The sequence below is a fragment of the Macaca fascicularis genome, chromosome 2 (assembly GCF_037993035.2).
Source record: "Macaca fascicularis isolate 582-1 chromosome 2, T2T-MFA8v1.1".
In the NCBI taxonomy this organism is placed as follows: domain Eukaryota; kingdom Metazoa; phylum Chordata; class Mammalia; order Primates; family Cercopithecidae; genus Macaca; species Macaca fascicularis.
In genome coordinates, this window is record NC_088376.1 from 100053585 (window position 1) to 100076813 (window position 23229).

The following is a 23229-nucleotide window of genomic DNA, read 5'->3' on the forward strand; positions in this document are numbered from 1 at the left end:
AGGTCCACCTCTCAGAGGAAGGGGCCTCCAGGGCTGGCGAGTGTGAGCTCTCAGTGCCACCCCACAGAGGGGTTTATTTCTCATTGGTCTCTGCAGATACCCCCCGCCCTACTCAACTGTGTGCAAGGAAGGTAGAGAGTGAGGTGCTGAGGCTCCAGCACTCTAGGACATGGGGACACACACACACACACACACACACACACACACGCTTCACAGGGGATTTTTCTGGCATCCAGGTAAAGAGACCACAAGGCTTAATCTTATCGTGATTTTTATAAAAACCCTTGACCACCGGCCAGCCAGAGGGTGGAGAGGGCTGCAGTGTTGTTCCTAACGGAATGAAGGACAGCTCCAGGGACTGGGCTAGCTCCTGGTCCCCAGGGAGGCAGCAGCAGACACTATGTTAGAGCTAAAGGCAGTTTGGGGGCCTAGCTCTGAGCAAGAGGCTGGGAGCAGCCACACCAGCCCTGTCCCCACGTGTGGACAGAGGGCCCAGCCCACTCAGGGGGGACCCTCCTGGCTTCCTCCAGGCTAGTCCTGGAGGGAGATCTTCACAAAGAGGGTGGCTGATGGATGCTGGTCCCCATTCTTAGACAAGAGGTGGACATGGCGGTATCCTGGTGGGTGGACAGGCAGGAGGGAACACAGAGAGAGTTTTGGTCACTCAGGGGATGCTTCAAGGGATAGCCAGCCCCAGCCCAAGAGATACCAGGCCCTGTTTCCCGCCAACCTGGCCGTCCCCTTCTCTTGACACTCACCTTGCTTGAGGCTGTTCAAGGGGATGGTACTCTGGCCAATGAAGTCGTTCTTGGAGGAGGCATCATAATCTTCCACCAAGAAGCGGACGAGGGCAAGGTCAGGCACAACTACCTCAAACGCAAACTCCGTGTCCCACCATGGGTTGAAACCTAGGGGGACAGGCACCATATCAACAGCATGGACACCAGCCTAGTAGCCCAGCCCGGCCCAGCACCTACCGTTGTTGGTGATGACAGCAGTCTGGCGGCTGGCCACGTCCCGGCTCACGCCATGGATCTCCACTGTTACCTTGGGGTCCACAATTGAATTCTTATTCTTGTTGACTTTTGGCAGCTGCTGCCCTGAAATGACCTGAGGAAAGGCAGAGGACAATGGACAGTTCAGGAGTGATAGTGGGGAAGGGAGGCCCATCGGCACCTATCCCTCCTGGGTCCGGCGTACCCTGATGTTGAGCCGCTTCCGTGCCCACCAGGGCCCCTGAGCCAGGGCGCGGGGGTTAAAGGTGGCGTTGGGGTCTCGCAGGAAGGCGGGTTTCAGCACGTACCCACAGGCCCCGTTGTCCTGGAAGCGGCCCTGGTACACGTCCATCTCTGGCCCAGGTGTCTGGAAGTTCAGGGCCACTACAGGCAGGACAGAGCAGTCACAGGCTGTGGGTTGGCCCTGGGGCCCTAGAGCACAGCCTGCTCAGGGTACACTGAGGCCTAGGGTCACATGGTGAGTTATCAGGGCACAGCATCACTCCAATGCCTGCTGCCCACCTGCCACCCTCAGTGACCCACAACGCCTTCCATTCCTCGTGTCAGAAATCAAAGGGCTAGTGTGCTAATGAGGTTTCAGACACTGGGATGTGCTGGTGGGCAGATATTTCCAGACGGATATTACCAGCTCCACAAGCCCCTGCATTTGACCCTGCTTGGGTCCTCAGAGCTCCACTGCATGGCCTTCGAGCTCTAGGCCGCCCACCTTGGGACTGAAACCCTCCTCCAGGCCTCCTCCAGCCCCAGCCAGCCCATACCGATCTGGCAGCCCCCGTTCCACATCTCCACGGGGCTGTAGTTGGAGGAGTCTGTTCTCCATCCAGCCGGGTAGATTCTGCTCAGGTGCCCCACGTTGTGGCGGACAAAGCCGTTTCCTGAGGGGAGGTGTGATTCAGTCGCAGTGGAGGCCTCCTGGTGAGGCCCGAGCACTGCCCTGCCAGTTCCCTCTGTAACACAGCAGAGGAGTCGTGGGGAGCCAGGCCTCACCTGATTCCTGGAGCAGTCGAAGGGCACGGTTCTCAGAGAAGGACGCCATCTCGTAGAAGGCCTGTCCAGGGGTACCAGGACTGGAGAAGCCCCCAAAGTGGACGCTCTTGCAGTAAATGACCATGTCAGAGAGCTCCTGTGCTAGCCTGAGCTTGTCCTCCTGGGGGCCACGGGAAGGCCCGGGTTAGATTCAGTGGTTGGGGCAGGGTAGGCACTGAGAAAGCCAGAAACCCAGGCACGGAGAGATAGAAGGAGACAGACAGAGAGAGCGGGGCAGAGGGTCTGAGTGGCAGCCACAGAGAACTGAGACAAGGCAGACCTCCCAGGGTTGAGGGGATGGGGAAGGCCCAGGCTGCCCCTCCCCACAGCTCCCCCTCAAACCTTGGGCTTGTGCTGCACGCGGCTCCTCACTGCCTCATCCTCCATCTCAGCAGCCTCATCTTCGTCTGACACCACAGTGGCCTCAGGGCCACCCTCCCCTCCAGGAGGCAGGAGCCCCCCGAGCTTCTTCCCCTTCAGCAGGATCTTCCCCTTCAGTTGCTGGGGTGGAGAGGCAACTGGTCAAGACACACCTAGCCTCCCGGCCAGGCTCCCCACCCTCCCCCTGGGATCCCACATCCCCAACACACACCTCAGGGGAGGGCAGGCTGTTGGTGACCCCATCCAGCTGCCGGTTCAACAGCATGGGGCCCAGGATGGCTTGCAGGTGCCGCGCCATCACGCGCTGCTGCTCCAGGGTGCAGTGGTTCTCCAGGGACAGGATGACGGGGTAGGGGGATGCCTGGAGGCCCAAGGGCACATTAGGAGTGGTGGGCCACCCCTAGCATCCCACTCCTCGCCTGCCAGGGGCACGCCCACCTTGAAGGCGTAGTCCCGGATGGCCCTGAGCACATCGCAGAAGAGGATCTTGGAAGTGAAAGTATAGCCGTGGTAGATGATTGGTTCCTGGTTGGGTCCGTCCCAGCAGTCGAGCTCTAGGCAGCGGCAGCCTTTGCACAGTGCCCTGAGGGGAGGGTGGCAGCTAGGACCCTCCAAGTCCCGTCCTGGGTCCGACCCAGACTCCCGCCCCAAGGCTTCCCTGGACAGCACCGGATGTAGGCCTCAGTGCTGCTGGGCCCGGCGAGCTGGTCCTCCAGCAGGTAGGTGTTGTGCGAAGAGGACACCAGGTAGTGGCTAAGCGGCTGGCCCATATCCTGGTAGACGCGGCGGTGTGCCAGGCTGAAGGCACTGCCGTCAGCTGACAGTAAGTACATGAGGAAGCCATCCTTGGTCATCTGCCGCTGCGCCTTGGCTGGGAGGGAGGAGGCCACTGCCAGTCAGAGCCAGCCTCCAGCTGCCCACCCATCTGGACAGAGGAGCCCTCTGAACCCGCTTGCCTGCCTGTCCTGAGCCAGTCTTCCAGAGCTCTTGGAATTAGGATAAGTCTGAGGCTCTCGACCAGACTGTGGCTACTCCAGAGTGGGGCCCCGTCTCCTCCTCCTCCCCTGTCTGCACACTCTAAGACCCCTGAGAACAGGGTGTCATCTCCCCGTTCTCTGTACCCCCAGACTGGAGCCCCCTCCAGAGCAGGGCCACAGCTTCTCTGCTCTATCACATCTCAAAGCTGGCCCAGAATGAGCACAAAAAAGGAAGCAGGAGTAGCATCTGCTTTTCAGCCATCTCTCTGGTTTCTTGAAGAAGAGGTTCTCAAAGCCCCCTGAAGGAAGTGCTAAGAGGGAAACAGGACCAGGGAAGGGCAGGGATGCCGGAGCCCTGTCTCTCATCTGCCGGCTTTCATGGGACTGGAAAGTGCTGAGGAGAGGCGCGGGGCTGGCTGAGGCAGCCCCTTCCCTCTGGCTCCCATCTTTCTGGCTGCAGTCTCCCCAGGGGTCTCCCGGCCCAGTGCGGCACTGCAACTGCAGGTGGCAGGCCCTGGTCAGGCTCTCACCAGTCTCGCTGGGCTCGTAGCGCTCAATGAGGGAGAGGGCCAGCGCAGGCCCTGCCGCCTCCTCCCGCTGCTGGTGCTGCAGGAACGTCACTAACTGATCCACCGACAGAGTCTCCCCTGAGCCCGCGGCCTCGGCGAAGGTGCGGTCGATCTCCACCCGCTGGGTCAGCATCTTGTAGAAGGCCTCAATCTCCTCATCCTCCAGGGAGTCTGTCTGGGAGCGGTCACACTCCTACAGAGCCAGGACAGCCAGGTGGGCTCAGAGCAGGCCTTGGGCCGGGGTCAAGGGCCCCATGGACAGGCAGCCCCAGCCCCCACTTCCTGCCTCACCCGGAAGATCTTCCGGGCATAGCTGTCGTCCACCTGGATGTTGAGCTCCTTCAGGAAGTTCTGCAGCTCCTTGAAGCTCATCTTGTTGTCCTTGTTCTTGTCAGCTTTTCGCAAGCAGGAGTGAATCCAGCTGGGCAAGAAGTAAGGAAAGAACCCAGGAGTCCTGGAACCCACCAAGGTCCCAGCCAGAGCCATGGATGACTCCAGCTGAAGCCACCTATAGCCACAGCTCCCTGCAGGCCTGACTTACTACACATCCACATTTCAGTGGCCTCTTCAGAGGAAAATGTTACATCCCATTAAGGGATCTTTTTCTATTTGCTGGTTTTCAAACCTTTCAAATTTTTAAAAACATTTATTTTCTAACTATAAAAGGGCCCACTGTAGACAATTTAGAAAATGCAGAAAAATAAACAAGCAAACAAATCCCCCATAGTCTATCACCTAGGGATAAGTACTATTAACATTCCAAACTATATCCTTCTGGTTTTCCTTTTCTTTCTCTTTCTTTTCTTTCTTTTTTTTTTTTTTCTTTCTTTCTTTCCTTTTCTTTTTTTTTCTTTCTTTCTTTTTTTTTTTTTTTTTTTTTTTTACAAGATCTCACTCTGTCGCACAGGTTGGAGTGCAGTGGCACAATCACAGCTCATTGCAGCCTTGACCTCTCAGGCTCAAGTGATTCTCCCGCTACAGGTGTGCACCATACCACCACGCCTGGCTTTCTTTTTTTTGGTAGAGACATGGTCTCCCTATGTTGCCCAGGCTAGTCTCAAACTCCTAGGCCCAAGCAGTCCTCCTGCTTTGGTCTCCCAAAGTGCTGGGATTACAGATATGAGTCATCTGGACTGGTTTATCCAACACTAAAGAAATGGATATTCCACCTGCTGAATAGCCTTCAGCACACGAATCTTGTGCTTGGCTGGACCATTCTGAACTTGAATTTTTTTCACCTGACTTTCTGCCATAATTATTCTTTTCCACATATATACCCATATATACAATTTGGAAAACATATGTTAGTTTTTTTTTTTTTTTTTTTGGAGATGGAGTCTTGCTCTGTCACCCAGGCTAGAGTGCACTGGCACCATCTCGGCTCACTGCAACCTCTGCCCCCTGGGTTCAAGCAATTCTCCTGCTCCAGCCTCCTGAGGAGCTAGGATTAGAGGCGTATGCTACCACGCCGGCTATTTTTGTATTTTTAGTGGAGATGGGGTTTCAGCATGTTGGCCAGGCTGGTCTTGAACTCCTGACCTCAAGTGATCCACCCGCCTTGACCTCCCAAAGTGCTGGGATTATAGGTGTGAGCCACTGTGCCTGGCCTAGAATGAAGTTTTAAAGATCCACCTACCTCCTCCAGAAGCTTCTGATATTTGCATTTTCCTCCTAATTTTTTGTCTGCAATTTAATTTATTTATTTGGTTTTTTGAGACAGGGTCTCACTCTGTTGCCCAGGCTGGAATGCAGTGGCATGATTATGGCTCACTGCAGCCTCAAACAATCCTCCCACCTCAGTCTCCTAAGTAGCTGGAACTACAGGTGCACGCCACTATGGCTGGCTAATTTTTGTATTTTTTGTAGAGACGGGGTTTTGCCATGTTGCCCAGACTAGTTTCAAACTCCTGAGCTCAAGCTATCCACCTGCCTCAGCCTCCCAAAGTGCTAGGACTAGAGGTGTGAGACACTGAGCCCAGCCTTTCTGGATTTTAATTTGCCTAATGATGCATCTGCCAAAAATAGTGGAAATCATACATTTGTAGTCCATTTTCTGTGTAACATTATATCATAATTATTTCCCTGTGTTAGCGTAGTCTCCATAAACAGCTTTAATGGCTGTATAATGTTTCACTGAGTATAGGCACTATAAAGTAGAATGGCTTTATGATCTTAAGGTCTAGGCAGCAGGACTCTGCAGAGGGCATGAGATTGTCTAAGGTCAAGGCTCTGCCAAAGGTGTGATTATGACAAAAATGCCATAGAATTGGGCTTTTTAAAAAGCTCAGAATCAGGCAGATGTGCCATTGAGAAATAACACTTAAAAGTCTTTCAAATGCTCAAAAGCACACAGAAAAGGAAATTAACAGGGCTCAAAATGTGTTCCCTAAGGAGTGGATATACACCAGCAATGAAAAATTTAAAGTGAAATTAAGAAAACATTTCCATTTACAGTAGCAGCAAAGTGAATAAAATACTTTTAAAGAAATTGTTTAAGGGCAAAACCTGGAAAATCATAAGGCGCTGTTGAAAAAAATGAAAGAAGACATCAATAATGAAAAGACATTACATGTTCATGGATCGGAAGACTTGACATTACTATACTGGGAATATGCTCCAAATTGATCTATACATTCAATATGATCCCTATCAAAATCTTGCTGGCTTCTTTGCAGAAATTGACAGGCTAATCCTAAAATTCATACAGAAACTCAAGGGACCCAGAATAGCTAAAGTAATATTGGAAAAAAAAAAAAAAAAAAAAAAACAGAAACAAATTTAGAGAACTCACACTTCCTTATTTCAAAACTTACTACAAAGTTACAGAAACCAAAATATTGTGGTAGTGATGCAAGGACAGACATCTAGACAAACAGAGTAAAATTGAGAATTCAGGCCAGGCGCAGTGGCTCACTGCTGTAATCCCAGCACTTTGGATTAGGCAAAGCCTTCCTGAAGATGATGCCAAAAAAACATAAATAACAAAAGAAATAAAGTATATGAATTACACTTCATCAAAACCAAAAACTTTTATGCTTCAAAGAATATGAAGAGTCTGGTCTGAGTGCAGGGGTGTTTACAACTAACTGATCACAAGCAGTTCCAGATTTCTTTGTTCCTTCTCCACTCTCACTGTTTCACTTTTCTATCTTAAAAAAACCCATCAAGAAAGAGAAAAGACAACCCACAGAATGGAGAAATTATTTGCAAGCATAAATCTCATAAAAGACTTGTATCTAGAATATATAAAGAGCTCTTACAACTCAATAATAAAAAGATAAATGATCCAAAAAATGGGCAAAGGACCTGAGTAGCTATTTCTCCAAAGAAGATACACAAACATACATGGAAAAATGCTCAATATCACTAATCATTAGGGAAATGCAAATCAAAATCACAATGAGATACCACTTCATACCCACAGGGTATCTATAATCAAAAAGAAAGATGTAGTGTTGTCAAGGACATAGAAAACTGAAACCCTCGTATACTGCTGGTGGGAATGTAAATTGATGCAGCCTGTTTGGAAAACAGTTTGGCAGTTTCTCAAAAGGTTAAACATAGTTACCATATGACCCAGCGATTCTACTCCAAGAGAAATGAAAACATATATACACACCAAAACTTATACACAAATGTGAATATCAGCATTCTTCATAAAAGCCCCAAAGTGGAAACAGTCTAAATGTCCATCACCTAGTGAAGAGATAAATAAAATGTGGTCTATCCATACACAGCATATTACTAGAGGCAATGAAATATTGACACAGGCTACAACATGGATGAACATTGCAAATATCATGCTAAATGAAAGAAGCCAGTCACAAAAGACTCCATGATTCCGTTTCTGTAACATGCCCAGAACAGGAAAGTATAGAGGCAGAAAGTAGGTAAGTGGCTGTCGAGGGCTGGTGGTTGAGGTGAAACGGGGAGTGACTGCTAACGGGTACAGGATTTCTTTCTGGGGTGATGGAAATGTGCTAAAATTGATTGTGGTGATGGCTGCACAACTCTGTGAATATACTAAAAAGCATTGAATCAGGTTCAGCACTTTAAATGGGTTAATTATATGGTATGTGAATTATACTCAATAAAGGTGCCATAAAAAATGGAGAGAGCTGGCTCCACCCTAATCCGTACATGCCAGAAGCCTGACCACTTCGAATCATAAACCAGTGTGTCACTGTGTAACTAAATGTTGAAGTTAATTTGTTTTGAGCCCACAGGCTGGCCTACACACCAGACCCAGGGGAACTTGATCACTCCCCAAAGAATGGCACAGGGTACCATGGCCTCCCAACTCCCAGAGGGAAATCGTATAGTAACTCTAGAAAACATGATTCAAACACCCAAGACTGGTCTCCCATTGCAACAGGCTGCTCCCCTCAGGCTCCCCAGACCCCCAACTCCATGCTGGTGACAGACGGGGACACAGGGAGTATCAGGAGCAGCAGAGCTATTTGGGCTCTGGTCAGACTAGACCAAAGAAGGTTTCATGTACCTTCCCTCCTTCCCTTCTGAATTGTATACCCAACCCCCCAACTCACCAAATTTGTATGTTGAAGCCCTAATGCCCAACGTGATCATATTTGGAGACAAGGCCTTTGGAAGATAACTTGGTTGAGATGAGGTCATGAGGGTGGGGCACCCACGCTGGGATTAGTGCCCTTACAAGAAGAGACGACAGAGAACCTAGTCTCTCTCCCCACCACGTGAGGACACAGCAAGAAGACAGTCATCTGCCAGCAAAGGAGACAGCCCTCGCCAGGCTCTGACCACACTGGCACCCTGACCTTGGACTTCCAGCCTCCACACTGTGAAAAAATAAATTAAGCCACCTAGTCTATGATATTTTGTTATGGCAGCCCAAAGTACCTAAACCACCTTCCATACCCAGGTTGCCCTGGGGATAACCACAGCCAGTGCCCACAAGCCAGGCCTGGACCCACTGCCACCAAAAGGATACTGCCGTAGCTTCTGCCGCTGGTCCATGGAGCCTGAGTGGTAGATGATCTTGCGCAGCCCCAGCACCCAGTGCTGGGCATCAGCTGGCGAGGGGGCGATGAGGTCTAGTGTATTGCGCTGGTCCTTGAAGACAATGGAGAAGCAGCGGTCCTCGGGCACATCACGGGCGAACTTCTCCAGACCCTCCGTGCGGTGCCCCATTCGCACCTCCTGAATGTCCTCGATGGAGACTGTGAGAGGGGGACGGTGGAGGAAAGAGGGAGAGAATGCTGTGAGGTCAGTCCCTGACCCTGACATGGCCAAGGCCACAGTGGACAGGGGCATGGCTTGGAGACACAGAGCCAGGGCCAGAGTTCAGGCCTTGAGTCCAGAGGGAAAGGAGAGGGGCAGAAGGTCAGATAAGGGGGGACAAAAAGGAGAAAGGAAGACAGAAACTGAGGGGGAGCCAGAGCATGAGCCACAGTCATTGCAGGCACAGTGGAGACGCACAGGGAGGGACAGAGAGTGAAAGAAAGACAGACTCTAGCGGCGGAAAGGGCACCTGGGACCCCAGGCCTGCTCTCTCAGTGATGGGGGGTGCGGGGCCCCAGGGAGAGGACTAGGGCAGGGCCGGGCTCTTAGAGATGCAGACAGACCACTCTGGAGTATGGGGCCCATGACAGAGAAGGGCCACACACCCTTCTGACTGTATTGGACTTTGGGTCTGTCCTGACCCGACAAAGCCACAAGAGCCACCGGGCCCCTCTCCCGAACATTCAAGAGACTGGAACCACCCTCAGTTAGCCCCAGCCCTGAGGTCTATAGACAGAGGGCTGAAGACAGAGGGAGAAGCCCTGAATGGGAGAGGAGACAGAGTCATGCCCTCTGTGCAGCTGTGTGTATCCTGACTTCAGGGAGCCCCTTGGCAGGGGATACAGGAAGACTCTGCCTTCCCCAATCCCAAGAGTCAAACTGGAGGGTGCCCTGAAGGGGTCTGAGAGATTACATCAATCTGCCCTAAGAAGAGCCAAGGGGAGGGCCCTCCCCTCACAGCCCAGCCTTCCAAACTTCAGGGAGATGCCAGGCCCTGTCTACCCCCGCTTCCAATGTGCCCTCCGTGGCCTGGCCAGGAGCCAGTTCTTCCAGCCAGGCTCATGCTGCTCCTCCCAGCAGTAGGATCCAGGCTCTGCCCCTGCCACGCCCCCATCCTGAGCCATCCTCATCCATCTGTCCAGGCTCCTAGATGGTTCTAGCTGAAGTCCACCTGTCTCTCCCTGTGCCCATCCACTCTGAGTATCCAGGGGCCTCCTAGCCACCTGCAGGGCCCACAAATGTAGCATGTGCCAGCCTGGGCTGCAGGCTTTGAGGAATGGGACACATGAGCCCAGGGCCATCTCGGGGACAGAGGATAGCACTGCTTAATCCTTCTGCTTGCAGCCCCTGGTGACCCACACTGCCGCACACAGGGTCAGCTGCAGCTGCCTGGGTCAGGAATGAAAACAGGAAGCCTGAGCCATGGAACGCCCCAAGGCCAGCGCCCTTACCCGCACAGAGAGAAACTCCAGATGCCTTCACTTCTGATAACACCTTTGGCCTCTGGGAACCAGAGTTATGGGGGTGGGTAGTAGTGGCAGGATTGGGGAGACTTAAAAAGCTGGAAGCAGAGCCAAAGAAAACTGGGCAGAAGGGGAGCCTATTCCAGGCCTCCCTCACCTGGCCTCTGTTTCCCAGAGGGTAAAGAGCAATTGAAGACAACAGTCTCACCGCTCACCCAGAGAAGGGAGGCAGCCAACAAAGCAGGCGCAGCACGAGACCCGTCTCAGGCGTCTGACTGGCAGAAAGCCCCCTCAGGCCTTGCTCCATACCTGCGCACACCTGGCTCCCTGACCCTGGACCTGGCTCCCTGCAGCTCCTCCTCCTGGCAGGACGCAGCCCCTCAGCCTCCCATTCATGCCTGTTCCTCCTCCTAACCCGGCACCTTGGCTCACATGGGGCCTCCTGCCTGCAATGCCCTTCCTGCCCATCTGCTCACAGCTGTCGCAATACAAGGTCCTCCTCTCGCCAGCCCAAATGTGGTTCCTGCAAGGAAAGGCCTGGGTCTTCCACTCCTCTGTCTCTCGCTTCACGCTTCCCAAGAGCTAGGTACACACTGGGAGTCATGCATATGTATCGGTAGGTAGGTGGGCTCCAAGGAACCCCCAGGGCTCAGAGTATAGGATCTCGTTCTCACTGTGCTCCCACCCACCAGCATCTAACAGGAAATCCCATATCAGGGCAAGAGCCCCACGAAGGAGCCTGTCTGGCGCCACAGACAGAAAAGGTCAGGCGGTCACTCCTGTACTGTGTGGCAGCAGGCTGAGCTGGGGCTCCGTGTGTGTGTGTGGTTTCCTCAGAATGTTCTGGAGCCCCTACCCCTCAGACCCTCCCGGACTGCCCTGCCCTGCTCGGAAATCTTCCATGGCACACAGCCCCAAGCACTGTGTGGAGAGCCCCAAGGCTCTCCGCAACTGGTCCTGCTCCCGTCCTGCCTTACCTTCAGCCCCTCCACAGGCCACAGGCTGCCAGGCCATACCTTCTCAGGGTCCTGTCCAGTGTCCTGAGGCCAGGCAGACCCTTTCTGGGTGAAAGGCACCCTCCTGGGGCACCCTCAGCGGGTAGATCCTCCCCTTCCTTATGCTCTCCTCCTACCTGGGCTTATCACCCATGTCCAATCTCACTCCCCATAGACCTGCCCCCATCTCCCCACCCACACCTCAGCCAATGGCAGGAGAACAGGCGAGGGATCTCCAGGGTTCTTGACTACGTGAAACCCAGGCTGCAATGATTTATATGCACTGTCCAATTCAGTAGCCACCAGCCATCTGGGGCTATTTAAATATAAATTAGTTAAAATTAAATAAGAGTGAGAATTCAGTTCAGCAGTCACACTAGCCACATTTCAAGGTCTCAATCAATAGCCACAAGAGGCTAGTGGCTCCCATGCTGGACAGTGCAGATATAGAACATTTCTATCCTTGTTCAATTGTAAGCATCAGCCTCAAATTTCCTCACCAAGTAAAGGTATAGAAGGAGACATCTCACTTTATAGGATCTTTAGGGAATTCTTTCCCTTAAAGGGCAGAAGCGAGCAGAGCTTTCTTCTCCCTGAGGCATTGCAGGAGGCTCTATTTGTGGCCTGAGACTTGGGTTCCTTGGACTTTTTAGAAGCTTCCAGAAAGCTCTCAGACCCACAAGCGCTCCCCAGCAGTGGCCTCTGTCTGTGTGTCCCAGTCCTGTTCTGCCCTAACACCCCTCCTGCAGCTCCAGTCCCAGGGAGGAGCTGCCTCCTGTGGCCCCAGCTCCCACCCTGGCCACTCAACCCCAGAAGTACCTTATCTGCCTGGACCTTGGGCCTGGCTTTTGCCTTCACCATACCTGGAGTCCTAATCCGCCCAATTTCCCTCCTCACAAATGCCTGGGCGGAGGCCTGTGAGTTCAGGCAACACCGTCCAGCTCTCTCCCTGCTTCTGAGCCTGGCTGTCCCCATCTGTGGTCATGGTTAAGTATCCCCATCCCTCAAAAGCTTTGCCATTTCCATCTGTGGTCCTCGTTCCATGACTGCCCTTTCCAACCCCGACTAGGCTTCAATTTCCCAACAGGCAATTTAACTGGCCCCGCTCCCCAACACCAGCCAACCTCAGTTTCCCCATTGGCAGTTCAGGTTGTACAAATGACCTATGCCCCACCAGGCCAGGCCTCAGTTTCCCCATCTGTGGTTTTGATCCATGAGTGACGTTTATATTTACCCAGCCCTGAGCAGATTCCACACTCTATCCCCTCCCCTGTGACCCCAGGGCACTTACACAGCTGGGACTCCGGGGTCCGCATGACCTTGCGGGACTCCTGCCAGATGGTCTTGCAGTCCTCCTGCAACTTGTAGAAGCGCTCTCTCCTCCATGAGCTGGACTTCACCTTCAGGAGCTGGCTGCCCTTCAGCAGGGCCTGTAGATCCTCATCATCCTGCAGGCCTGGGGATCAAAGCCAGTAAGATGCCACCTTCTCCACTGGTTTCCCTGATGCCCTAGGCCCCACACTGGCCGTGCCCACCTCTGGACCCTCTCAGAGCCCACTTTTCACTCAGCCTCATCCTCAGCTCTGTTTACTCCTCCCTCCTCCACCCACGCTCCAACCTGCTCCCAGTGCCTACCTTCCTCCAGGAAGTCGTCCCTGATTGCCAGCTAAGGTGACCATGCAAACGGGACACCTGCCCACCCAAGATCATACTTATACACTGTGACCTACCACCCACAGCTGAATGAACAAAAGAAAGGCAGCTAATTCAAGAACCCCTGGTTCCTAGAGGACCAGGCCCCTAAGAAACGTTCTGAAAGATGGTTTTGAAAGATTAGGTGAGCCCCTCCTGGTCACACTTAGGGGTCAGAGTGAACTGAAGGAAGCTGGGATCAAAAGGTTAGGCAAAGCAGGGAGACAAAAGGGGGACAGACACAGAGGGAAATGGACCCCAGAGCGTCATGGAGCCAAACAATGTCCCAACTCCAGTAGCTCCAGAATCATTTGTGCCTAGGTTCAGGTGCCCTTCCCAACAAGCTGTGTGACCTGGGCAAGGGACTTCATGCTGCTGGGCCTCTGCTTTCCTGTCTATTAAATGGAGATAATAATAGCAACCACATCAAAGGGAAGTTCTAGGTTCAATGAGATGATGCCTGAATCTGTGCAGGCCCTGAGATAATGGCAGTTGGGGTTCTTGGTGTCAACATTGTGGTTACTGTGGGACCCTTGTGCCCATCTCTGCCACCCTTACCCTTGCTGTCCCCCCCACCTCTGACTTGAGCCCACATGGTGGATCTCTGATCCTTGACCCAAGAAGAGACAGATGAGTCCACTGTAGCCTGTGTTTGGCCTGCTGGGATGGCCCTGTCCCTCGCTGCCCCAGCCCCATCTCAGAGTGCCCAGGGCCTGGGACCCCTCAGGATACAACAGCTTTTTTTTTTTTTTTTTTGAGATGAAGTCTCACTGTGTCACCCAGGCTAGAGTGCAGTGGCGCAATCTCAGCTCACTGCAAGCTCCACCTCCCGGGTTTACGCCATTCTCCTGCCTCAGCCTCCCGAGTAGCTGGGACTACAGGCGCCCGCCACCACGCCAGGCTAATTTTTTGTATTTTTAGTAGAGATGGGGTTTCACCATGTTAGCCAGGATGGTCTCAATCTCCTGACCTCGTGATCTGCCCGCCTTGGCCTCCCAAAGTGCTGGGATTACAGGTGAGAGCCACCGTGCCCGGCCAGGATACAGCAGCTTTAAGGCACAGTGCATCCCTTTCCGAAGCTGAGCAGGTCCTGTCCCAGAGCCCACAGAGAGGAACCTGGCTGCTTGCCCCAGTCCTGCCCCACTCTTTTGCTGCTCTCAGAGGCATGGGCTCCCAAAGATGCGATGCCCTCAGTCCGACCAGGCCCAGACAGGAGGCACCGAAAGGATGCCAGAGCCTTCCCCACCCAGCAGGTCCTGCACCAACTGATAAAGTTGATAAAAGTGACCCCAACCCTTAGTAACCCACTGGTGTAATATAGAAACATCTATAAGGGCGTATGTGTGCGTGTATCACCCTAGCCACGTATAGTCCAGCAGCCAGCTCTGTTGAGAGCCAATCAGCCACTTCACTTCTCTCCCCAGAGCTATGTGACCCATCAGCAATCTCTGTCCTGTGCTCCAGCACAGTGGCAGCCTCCGGACTTCAAGTGTCTAGTCTGAGGGTCTTGAGCCTAAGCCTACGTGGGGAAGCCCTCACAAAGCCACAGGCCTTTTCTTTTCTGAGCCCAGATCCCCAACAATGGATGGCCTCTCCCATTTTATCCATGCCCCCTCCCCCAGCCAGCCTGTCCCACATACATTCAGGGCTCACAGAACCCTCTGGACCACTTCCCCAGCCTTCAATCGCTCACACATCTCTATCCCTCCCCAGTCTCCTGCTTCCAGTCAGAACAGAGGCCAGTGCTAACATCCACCTCCTATAGCTTTAGGCAACTCCCTTCCCTCTTTCTGCTTTTGTTCCCCCATCAGCACTGGGCTAAGAACAGCGTGGGGGAGGCATCCCTGGGCCTCCTCCGGGGTGACGGTCTGATGTGACCTTCCTCCACCTTTCTCCCAGGTCTGTCCATCCACTTGATGAGCTGTTCTGCCTTACTGTGAGCAGCTCCCTCTTAGCCCAAGGGGAGTCCCAGTGGAAAAGAAGGGGGCTCTGATAGAATATTCCCAACTACTGGCTGTGTCTGAGGAGCCTGAGACAAGAGGAGGGAGAAGGGAGTTCCCAGGCTGCCAGAGGACAGGGCCACCTCCGGCCTCCAGTGGGGAATTCCACTATCCCTTCTAAGGCTGATGTCCCTCTAAAGCTGAGAGGGACATCTCCTTACCCTCTGCCAGCACCCTGCTGGGCATACATCAGGGCAAGCCACTGCTGACAGCACATATGGGGATGGAGCTGGGAGCCAGGAAGTAGAAGTTGAGCACCACCCTCCTGTTCTGGAAAACACCATGAAGAGATGACATGCTCATCCTGTCCTGGAGCCAGGCTGTGGCCCTATCTACAGTCAGGCAGAGATAAACCTCCAGCTGCCAACAATAGTTTCTAAAAGGTGGATATCAGTTCCAGAGTGATAATTCCAGAAAGGTGATAGCCACAGCCCTCTGGACCATTAGGAAACCTGGGCAGGTGCCCTCATCTCTTAGCCTCATTTGGGGCCCTTCTGTTTCTGAAGCTTCTGGACTGCCTGCCCCACCACCCTTGCTCCCTTAGTATCCAGAAAGTCTGTGGTATCCCTCACCCAGCCCTACTCAACCCAGTCATAGTATTAGTTTGGCCCAAAAGTAATTGTGGTTTTTGCTATTACTTTCAATAGCAAAAACTGTGATTACTTTTGCATCAACCTAATAGCTTCTCCTCCTGTGGGAGGGTGGTGGTGAGGGGCCTTTGAGCTGACCCTGGGTTGACCTTGCAGCCTGTCCAGGCTAGCTGTGCACAGTGAGACTGCCATGTGGTGGGGCATACAGGGTGTTGCAGGTGCCAGTGGGAAGCTGAGGGAGGTGCCAGGAGTCCTGTCCCTATACCTAGGGTGATGCATAACGAAGACACACTGGGACTGGGACCCACCGCGATACAGAGCTACACAGATATGGCCACACAAATACACACACACTAGACCACCACTCACACAACCTCAAAGAGACAATGAGCCACACACAATGACACACTGTCCCCCAAAATTACACACTGTGACAGGGAGTTGCACAGTGTCACACTTAGTCACGCATAGCCACACAACATACAGTGCCAGAACATGATGATGATGATAGAGGCTCCCATAATAATAGTTAATATTTAAATAAGATACTGTTCTTAGCACATGCACTTAATTCTCTCAATAACCCTCTGAGGAAGGCACTGTCATTATTCCCATTTTACACAAGAGGAAATTGAGGCTCAAGGAAGTTGCATGGTGGAGTCAGGACTCAGAAGCAGGTAGCTTACCCACAGGGTCAGCACTACGAAACTTTATGCAGCCACTGTGAAGGGACACACTGCCACAGAGTAAGAACATCAGAAAATCCATATAACACACACACCATAACGGAATGACAAAACCACCCAGTCACCCTGGGTCACCCACTGTCACACTGGTTATACAGTCACACTCAGTTGAACGGTATCACAACAGATCACACGCTGTCACACTGAGTTACAAGCAGCCACCCTCAGTGCCACAATGTCACACACTTTGTTTCACAACATTACACACCATCACCATCATTACACACTGCCCCATCACAGACCACAGGCGTGACTAACTACTCAGTTGGCACTGGGTCCCATACTAGATCGCCACTGTCACACATCACATACAGGCACACTTTCGCACAGGATCAAATTGAAGCACAAACTCTTGCAGATCACCTCATTGGTTACACAGTCATACCTGTAACACACCAGGCCACACACCTAGTGCCTCAGAAATTTGTAAACAGGAGGGCATCAGGTGACAAGGGATGGGGAGCTTTGGAAGGGCTGAGTTAAATCATGAGAAGGGGTGTCTTATTACCCTAGTACTCACCCCGACGTGCTACCACTGCAAACACTGCCCCACAGTGGGCCACACACTCATATAAGTACTAAACATGTCCAATTAAAGGCTCCAAGGCAAATGGCCCCAAGTTAAGGGACAAGTGGTCGGCGTCCTGCTCCAGCTGCCTGCCCATTCCCCGCAGATCTCAGAGTGCTCTGCGCCCCTTACCCAGCCTCCGTCCATTGAGCGCCGCCACCTTAAGGCTCTGCTCCTGCAGGTAGAGCTCCCTGGAGCGGCTCCGGCTCCGGATCCCCAGGCACTGCATGGCGCTCCACAGTGCCCCTGCCTGCGTGGAGCAGGATCCAGGACAGTGAGTGCTGCCTCCAGTGTTTTATGCTCACAACACCCACTGCTCTGGTCTAGGGGGCGGAACTGTGGCCCTGTAGGGGAGCAGGGGCGGAGTCCAGGAGTGGCAGGGCGGAGAGGCTCACTCCGGAGGGGCGGGACGAGAGGGAAATCCGGGCTGAGGGGGTAGTCAGACCCTAGGAGGTGGAGCTAGTCCACGAGGGGCGGGACCTATGCCCCCTGAAGGTGAGGCGAGAGCGAAACCCAGGCAAAGTGAGGGGGTGGGGAGAGTCAGAACACAGGAGGCGGGACGAGAAGAAAATCTGGACTAAGGGAGGGCGGGGTCAGACCCCAAAAGGCTGGGCCATCCAAGAGGGGTGGGACCAATGCCCCCTGGAGGTGGGGCGAGAGCGGCGTTGAGGCGTGGATGGGGATAGGGGGTGGATCCAGAACCCAGGAGGCGCGACCGAGGAGGTGCCGGGACCCGCGGAGGCGTAGTGGGACAAATCCATAACCCAGGAAGCAAATCTGTGTCGAGGGCCAGAGGCCAGAAAACGGACTGGGGGCGGGACCAGAGCCAAGGCAGTGGGGCGAGGGAGGGGTCAGGCCCAGAGGCGGAGCTCAGGCCGGGAGCCTCTGCTCCAGATGCGACGTGGAGGCAGAGCCACACCCAGGAAGCAGCCCGGGGGCGGGGCCGGGGCCCAGGAGGCGAGCTTGGGAGGATCCCGCACTGGAAGGGCGGTGTCCAGGCAGGGAGGGGCGGGCCCTCGGCTTTGGAGGCGGTGCGGGGGCGGAGCCAGGGCCCTGGAGGCAGTGTGGGCGGAGTCTGACCAGGGAGCCTGAGCGGCGAATTCTAAGGCCACCGTGGAGGCTGGCGCAGAACCGAAGGGCTGACTCTGGGGAGAAAGAGCTGAGGGGAGTCCCAGTGGGAGGAGGGCGGCAGTCTAGCGGGGACCTGAATGGGGCGAGGCCAGGCGGGACCGGGGATAAAGCCTGGGCCAGACACCGAGCCCCCCGAAGTATGTTACTTCAATTGCTCAACTAATTCATTGCGACTCAGCTTGCTGTTGCCTCATTTGTGAACCTCAGGTGGGCTTGTTTGCTTCTCTCGGTTTGACCACCAAAGTGATCATCCCCAAGGTGCCGGATGCAAACGAAAGTCTTGAAAAAATGCTGATCTTAAAATGAGCCCATTAACCCAAGCTGGCTTTCATGAATACATGAGAACGACTGTAACTTTGCACAAAACTTTGTTGCCAATATGCTCGGGAACAGTGGGTCCTTTCGTGTACATCACAAATTCCCTTTCATTCACCCAGTAATTATTTATTGAGCCCCTACTGTGTGCCAAAGGTCAGGATGCCACCCAGAGGCCTGACTCACTCTTTTACTCTCAGCCTCTGAATAGTTCCCCCAGTTCGCTTCACTGCAGCTCCAGTCACCAGCATCGACAGTGAGTCACTGGCAAAGCCGGTTATTGGCACAGACAAGCACAGCAGTAATAACAAGAAACTGAAGCACAGAGTAACTCACCAGAAAGGATAAATCATTAGCAAGGTGAATAGATGGACAAGATAAATGAACTGAAATATGAACACGGAGAAGTTACTCTTCTTTGGAGAGAGGAAGCAGAGTGCAAAGGGAGCCTGTGTTACCGAGAAACTGTGCAGGGGTTCTTAACCAGACCAAAGACCCCTCAAGTACCTGTAGATAGAATAACATCTCAAAATAATTGGCTTCCTTTGAATTCTTATGTATTTTATTTTCTGTGTTTAAAAACATGATCCTGGCCGGGCGCAGTGCCTCACACCTGTAATCCCAGCACTTTAGGAGGCCAAGGTGGGAGGATCACTTAAGGTCGGGAGTTCGAGATCAGCCTGGCCAACATGGAGAAACCCCGTCTCTGCTAAAAATACAAAAATTAGCTGGGCATGGCGGCGGGCGCCTGTAATCCCAGCTACTCCGGAGGCTGAGGCAAGACAATCCCTTGAACACGGGAGGCGGAGGTTGCAGTAAGCCAAGATGGTGCAAACTACACTTCAGCCTGGGTGACAGCGAGATTCTGTCTCATAAATAAATAAATAAATAAAAACATGATCCTGAGAAAGGGTCTACAGACTTCACCTGACTGCCAAAGTGGTCTGTGGCAGAAAAAGTTAAGATTGGTGTGGATCAGTGTGTGCCTGTGTAGCATGGGCCTGGAAGCCTAGGGACAGACAGCTTTGGAACATAGGTGGGTGAGGAACTGGCCACCCCAACTTACTAAAAGTTCTGGAATCATCATCTCTTGGAGGACTGGTTTTTGGGGCAACCTAGAATTCCTATGTCCATTGGTATTTATGTTCACAACACCTACTGTGAAATATGTGTTGCTATCCCATGGATGATTCTCAGACCCACAGTAAGTAGAAGCAAAGATAGGACTGGAGCCCAGGTCTCCTGGGGCCAAGATGAGGTCCCTCTATTTTCTATTTTTACAAATGGCACCTCTCGCGGGGCGGGGGGTGGGGGGTGCAGTGGGCAAAAGGGATTGGGTGTAGGAAAAGTTAGAGTGTATGTAGGGGGTGTTCAGTGAGGGGAGGGCCCTGGGAGGTGATGTCCTTTTGGGCACATCGGGGAACCTGCTAGAGAAGCCAGTCCAGGTATAGCGAGTGGAGGAAGTAGGTGAAGGAAGGAGAATGGAGGCTGTCGTGTCAGTCTGAGGGCTTCAGAGGCACTAGAAAGAGCTGGCTGGCTCACTCTTGAATCTAGTTCTGGCCCTATTTCCCCTGACTAGGAACTACCTTATGATACCCCCATCATCTCCCAAAGAACTATAGATGGCAACTCATAAGGCATAGAAACTTGGGGAGGGGGCCTCCTGCAGGAACATAGTTCTCACTGAGTACCAGGCACTGTTCTAACTGCTGTGTAGATATCTCATTCAATCTTCATAGCAACCCTATGAGGTAGATGGTATTATCCCCCATTTTACAGATGAGGAAACTGACACACAGAGAAGTCAAGGGATTCGTCTGAGATGAGAAAGCCAAGACTTGAACCCAGGTACTTTGCTTTCGGAATCTACACCAGTAAACTACATTACCTCTGCATGCATCTGGGGTGAGGACAGAAGGGACATGTCACATCTAGGTGAGCCCCATAGCTCCCCAGGCCAATAGAAGGAGTCCCTCTGGGCTCCTTCTAGAGAGTGTGGAGCCCTAAGCCAGAAAGTGTGGTCCGGCAGCACATCCAGTGCTGGGGCACCCACACTGTGAAACAGATACAGACTCTCCAATGCAAGTGTAGACAACCTGGAACAGCACAGGGCACAGTGACCACCCCCTCCCACCAACCATCCTCCTTGACAGGTTCTTATTTCCCTGTCTGGTTTGCAGTGTAGACAGACGGCAGTTAAGGAGGTAATTCTGGGTGATAAGCTAAAAGTGGCAGGGCCTTCAGGGAAAACAGTTTGGGGTCACAGTGTTCATGTCAGCCCTTCAGGAAAGGCTGGACTGAGTTAGGCATTTGGGAGACTGGTCTCAAATGGGGTGGGCCAGGGCAGCCAAGCCTATGCCACAGGACTGGGAGGTCCTGACTGAGCCTCCGTGCGTCTTCCTCCACGGAAAAGATATCAGGGCTGCCTCAGGAGAGAAACTGAACAAAGGCACTGACACTGAGGATGAAGCCTGTTCCAGCAGGAGCCAAGGAATGACGCTGTGTCAGAGAGAAAGCAGAGGTCTCTGCTGTGTCCTGTCAGCTGCCCAGCCTCCCTTCTTGCTAGTCTGGCAGGCGCACTAAAGACACCACTGGCCTGAAGAAAGAAGAGGGGACACTGGAAGGGGCAGGGACTCCATGACTCATCTAGACAAGGTGGCTTTAAGGAGCCTAGGCTATTGGTGTAAAAGCAACAGCTGTGGGCACAGAGCAAGGTCTCTCTGGGCCAGGAGGACCGGGTCTGTGCCAACTGGGGAACACAAGATAGACTGGAGGCTGGCTGATGGGAACGTCTCTAAGTACCTCTAAATTCCAGGGGGACTCTAGTGGAAGGCTAGAAGACTCTGCCCTTCTCTTTCCCATCTATTATGTCCATGAACAGTTTAGATGGATGGGTGGTGGCCACTAAAGTCTCCAACCCCAAGGGTACTAAAAAAGTGAGGGATATACAGTAAAGCAGTAATCGGTATGAAAGGAGCAGGGTTTGCTGAGCTGGCAAGTGATCTGGAGGGGCAGGAGCGAAAGCTCACCAAGAGTGGGTGAGTGCCTGTCCTGGAGCAAAGAGGTGCCCAGTCAAAGTTACCCTCCCCATCCTCCCGCCTCCCAGAAGGCCTCCAGATCTGCATTTAGGAGCCCAGGCTTCCCTGGCTGCTGGAGGGACAGCGAAAGGGCAAAGAGCTGACTCCTATCAGAGGAAACAAAGCTCTGCTGGACAAAGGATGGAGCAGGCAGCTCCAGCTGAGACCTGGTCCTGTCCCCCGAGGAGGATTGCAGATGAGGGGATCGGGCTGATTCTCCCAGCCTGGGCATCGCTGACTATTCTGCGCTGGGCAGTTAAGGCTGCACGGCCCGACCACGGTTAACCTTGCACACCTCCTCGCCCCACCCCCTTAGCCCCTACTCCGCCACACCCGCGCGGCCTGACGCGGTCCAGGCACGCCCAGGCTTTGGGGAGCCTCTGGGGCGGCCCGGATGGGGCAAGGAGAATTTGGTCGTTCTCGGATGCTGTTTCCTTATTTCTCCGCCCCTCCGTGCGAGCGGGATCGTGGAGCTCAGACTTTCATGACCAGGACAAGGGGGTCCGCGAGGCGGAGAGAAGTCTTCAGACCCGTACCGCCCGCCCCCCCCCGCCAGGGCTAGATCTCGGACAAGCTTGGAAACGCCCAGGGTCGTGCCCGGCAGTCCCACCCAGGGAGCCGCGGGCTGAGATTTTCCCAGTCCGGCGAAGGGGCAGAGAGGAGGGCTCGGGGTGGTGTGGAGGCGGCCGGAGGAGCTGGGGGCTCCCTGTCCAGGGCCCGGAACCGTTTTCCAGGCGTCAGCCCCTGCAGGGTCTCCCGCTCGCGCGGGCCAGGCACTCACCGTGCAGAGTCAGGAAGTCCCGGCCCGAGTCCATGCCCGACGGGCGGCGCGGCGGGAGGGGCACCGCGAGACTCACGTGAGTGGCGACAGCACCGGCGGCCTGGGGTCCAAACCGAGTGCGGTGGAGGGACCTGAATGGATCGCGGTGGGAGGAGGCCGGGGGTGGTCCCGGGACACCACCCCGCCCCCGCCGGCCTGCGACCCCGCCCCCTGAGCCCGCCAACCCGCGTCTCTCCCCGCCCCCTCGTGGGGATGCGAGAGGGAGGGCAGAGCTGGGGGCCCGGACGACTGGCCAACCCTGGCCCGGGCCAGCGGGTGCGCCCCGACCAGAAATAGCCAGATCCCTCCAGCTTCCTCCGCCGCCGCCACCCACGGGCCGCCGGCCCTGTCATTACCGCGGGCGGCCGGGCCCCACGCCCTGTTTGTGGGCGCCTCGCTGGGGTCGGGGTGATGCTGGAAAGAATCCGGCGTCATCCCGGGGAAGGGATCGTGTAAGGTCCCACGCCCAGCCGGGCTGCTGCGCTAGGGAGACGCGGCGTCCAGGCTTCAAGCCGCAGCTCCCCAGTGTTCGCTTTCCCTTCTGCGAAATGTGTGCACGGACACGATTAGAAGGTCTTCAGAGAGCAATACCTGGACCTTGTCGCGGGGAGGGTCCCCTTCCCTCTCTCTGGGAGGTTTCTAACCTCAAGAGTGCCTTTGGTGGAGTGTTGAGGGTGGAGGGGGAAGCAAGCAGGTGCACGGAGTTCACTTTCGAGCCCCTCATATCTCAAAACCCCAGCGATCCATGCAGCCGAGGGTGAGAATCCCCAGGGTCCCTTCTTCAGGTGGCCTCCCAAGGGGCTGTCTGGGCAAGGTCCCTATGCAG

General features: G+C 54.0%; 1 protein-coding gene across 9 annotated transcripts; it reads right to left on the reverse strand.

Moving 5' to 3' along the window:
• Window positions 1-254: 254 nt before the first annotated feature.
• On the reverse strand, window positions 255-22501 carry PLCD1 (phospholipase C delta 1). Of its 9 annotated transcripts, none has more exons than XR_012430974.1 (15): window positions 22365-22501; window positions 12756-12920; window positions 8936-9164; window positions 4261-4390; window positions 3931-4162; window positions 3093-3294; window positions 2862-3006; window positions 2635-2784; window positions 2385-2543; window positions 2004-2163; window positions 1775-1891; window positions 1304-1379; window positions 978-1110; window positions 759-908; window positions 255-617 (listed from the first exon to the last, which is right to left on the reverse strand). XR_012430974.1 is itself a non-coding variant. In XM_005546653.4 (15 exons), exons 1-15 carry the CDS (start codon window positions 22396-22398, stop codon window positions 532-534), a joined length of 2271 nt encoding a protein of 756 aa, XP_005546710.2. In that variant the 5' UTR covers window positions 22399-22501; the 3' UTR covers window positions 255-531. The 9 variants fall into 9 exon arrangements, 2 of the variants coding, with proteins under 2 accessions (XP_005546710.2, XP_065396430.1); XR_012430979.1 differs by having other exon boundaries at window positions 1201-1379; window positions 2004-2217; XR_010585074.2 differs by lacking the exon at window positions 22365-22501 and adding an exon at window positions 17193-17380.
• Between the last annotated feature and the right edge of the window lie 728 nt (window positions 22502-23229).

Coding starts and splice junctions, on each gene's coding strand:
- PLCD1 (XM_065540358.1), bottom strand. CDS start 17,289: ATGCAGTGCCTGGGGATCCGGAGCCGGAGCCGCTCCAGGGAGCTCTAC. Junction 12,921..17,192: donor GCTCAATGGACGGAGGCTGG/GTAAGGGGCGCA, acceptor TTTGATCCCCAG/GCCTGCAGGATGATGAGGAT. Junction 3,007..3,092: donor AGCACTGAGGCCTACATCCG/GTGCTGTCCAGG, acceptor CCCTCCCCTCAG/GGCACTGTGCAAAGGCTGCC.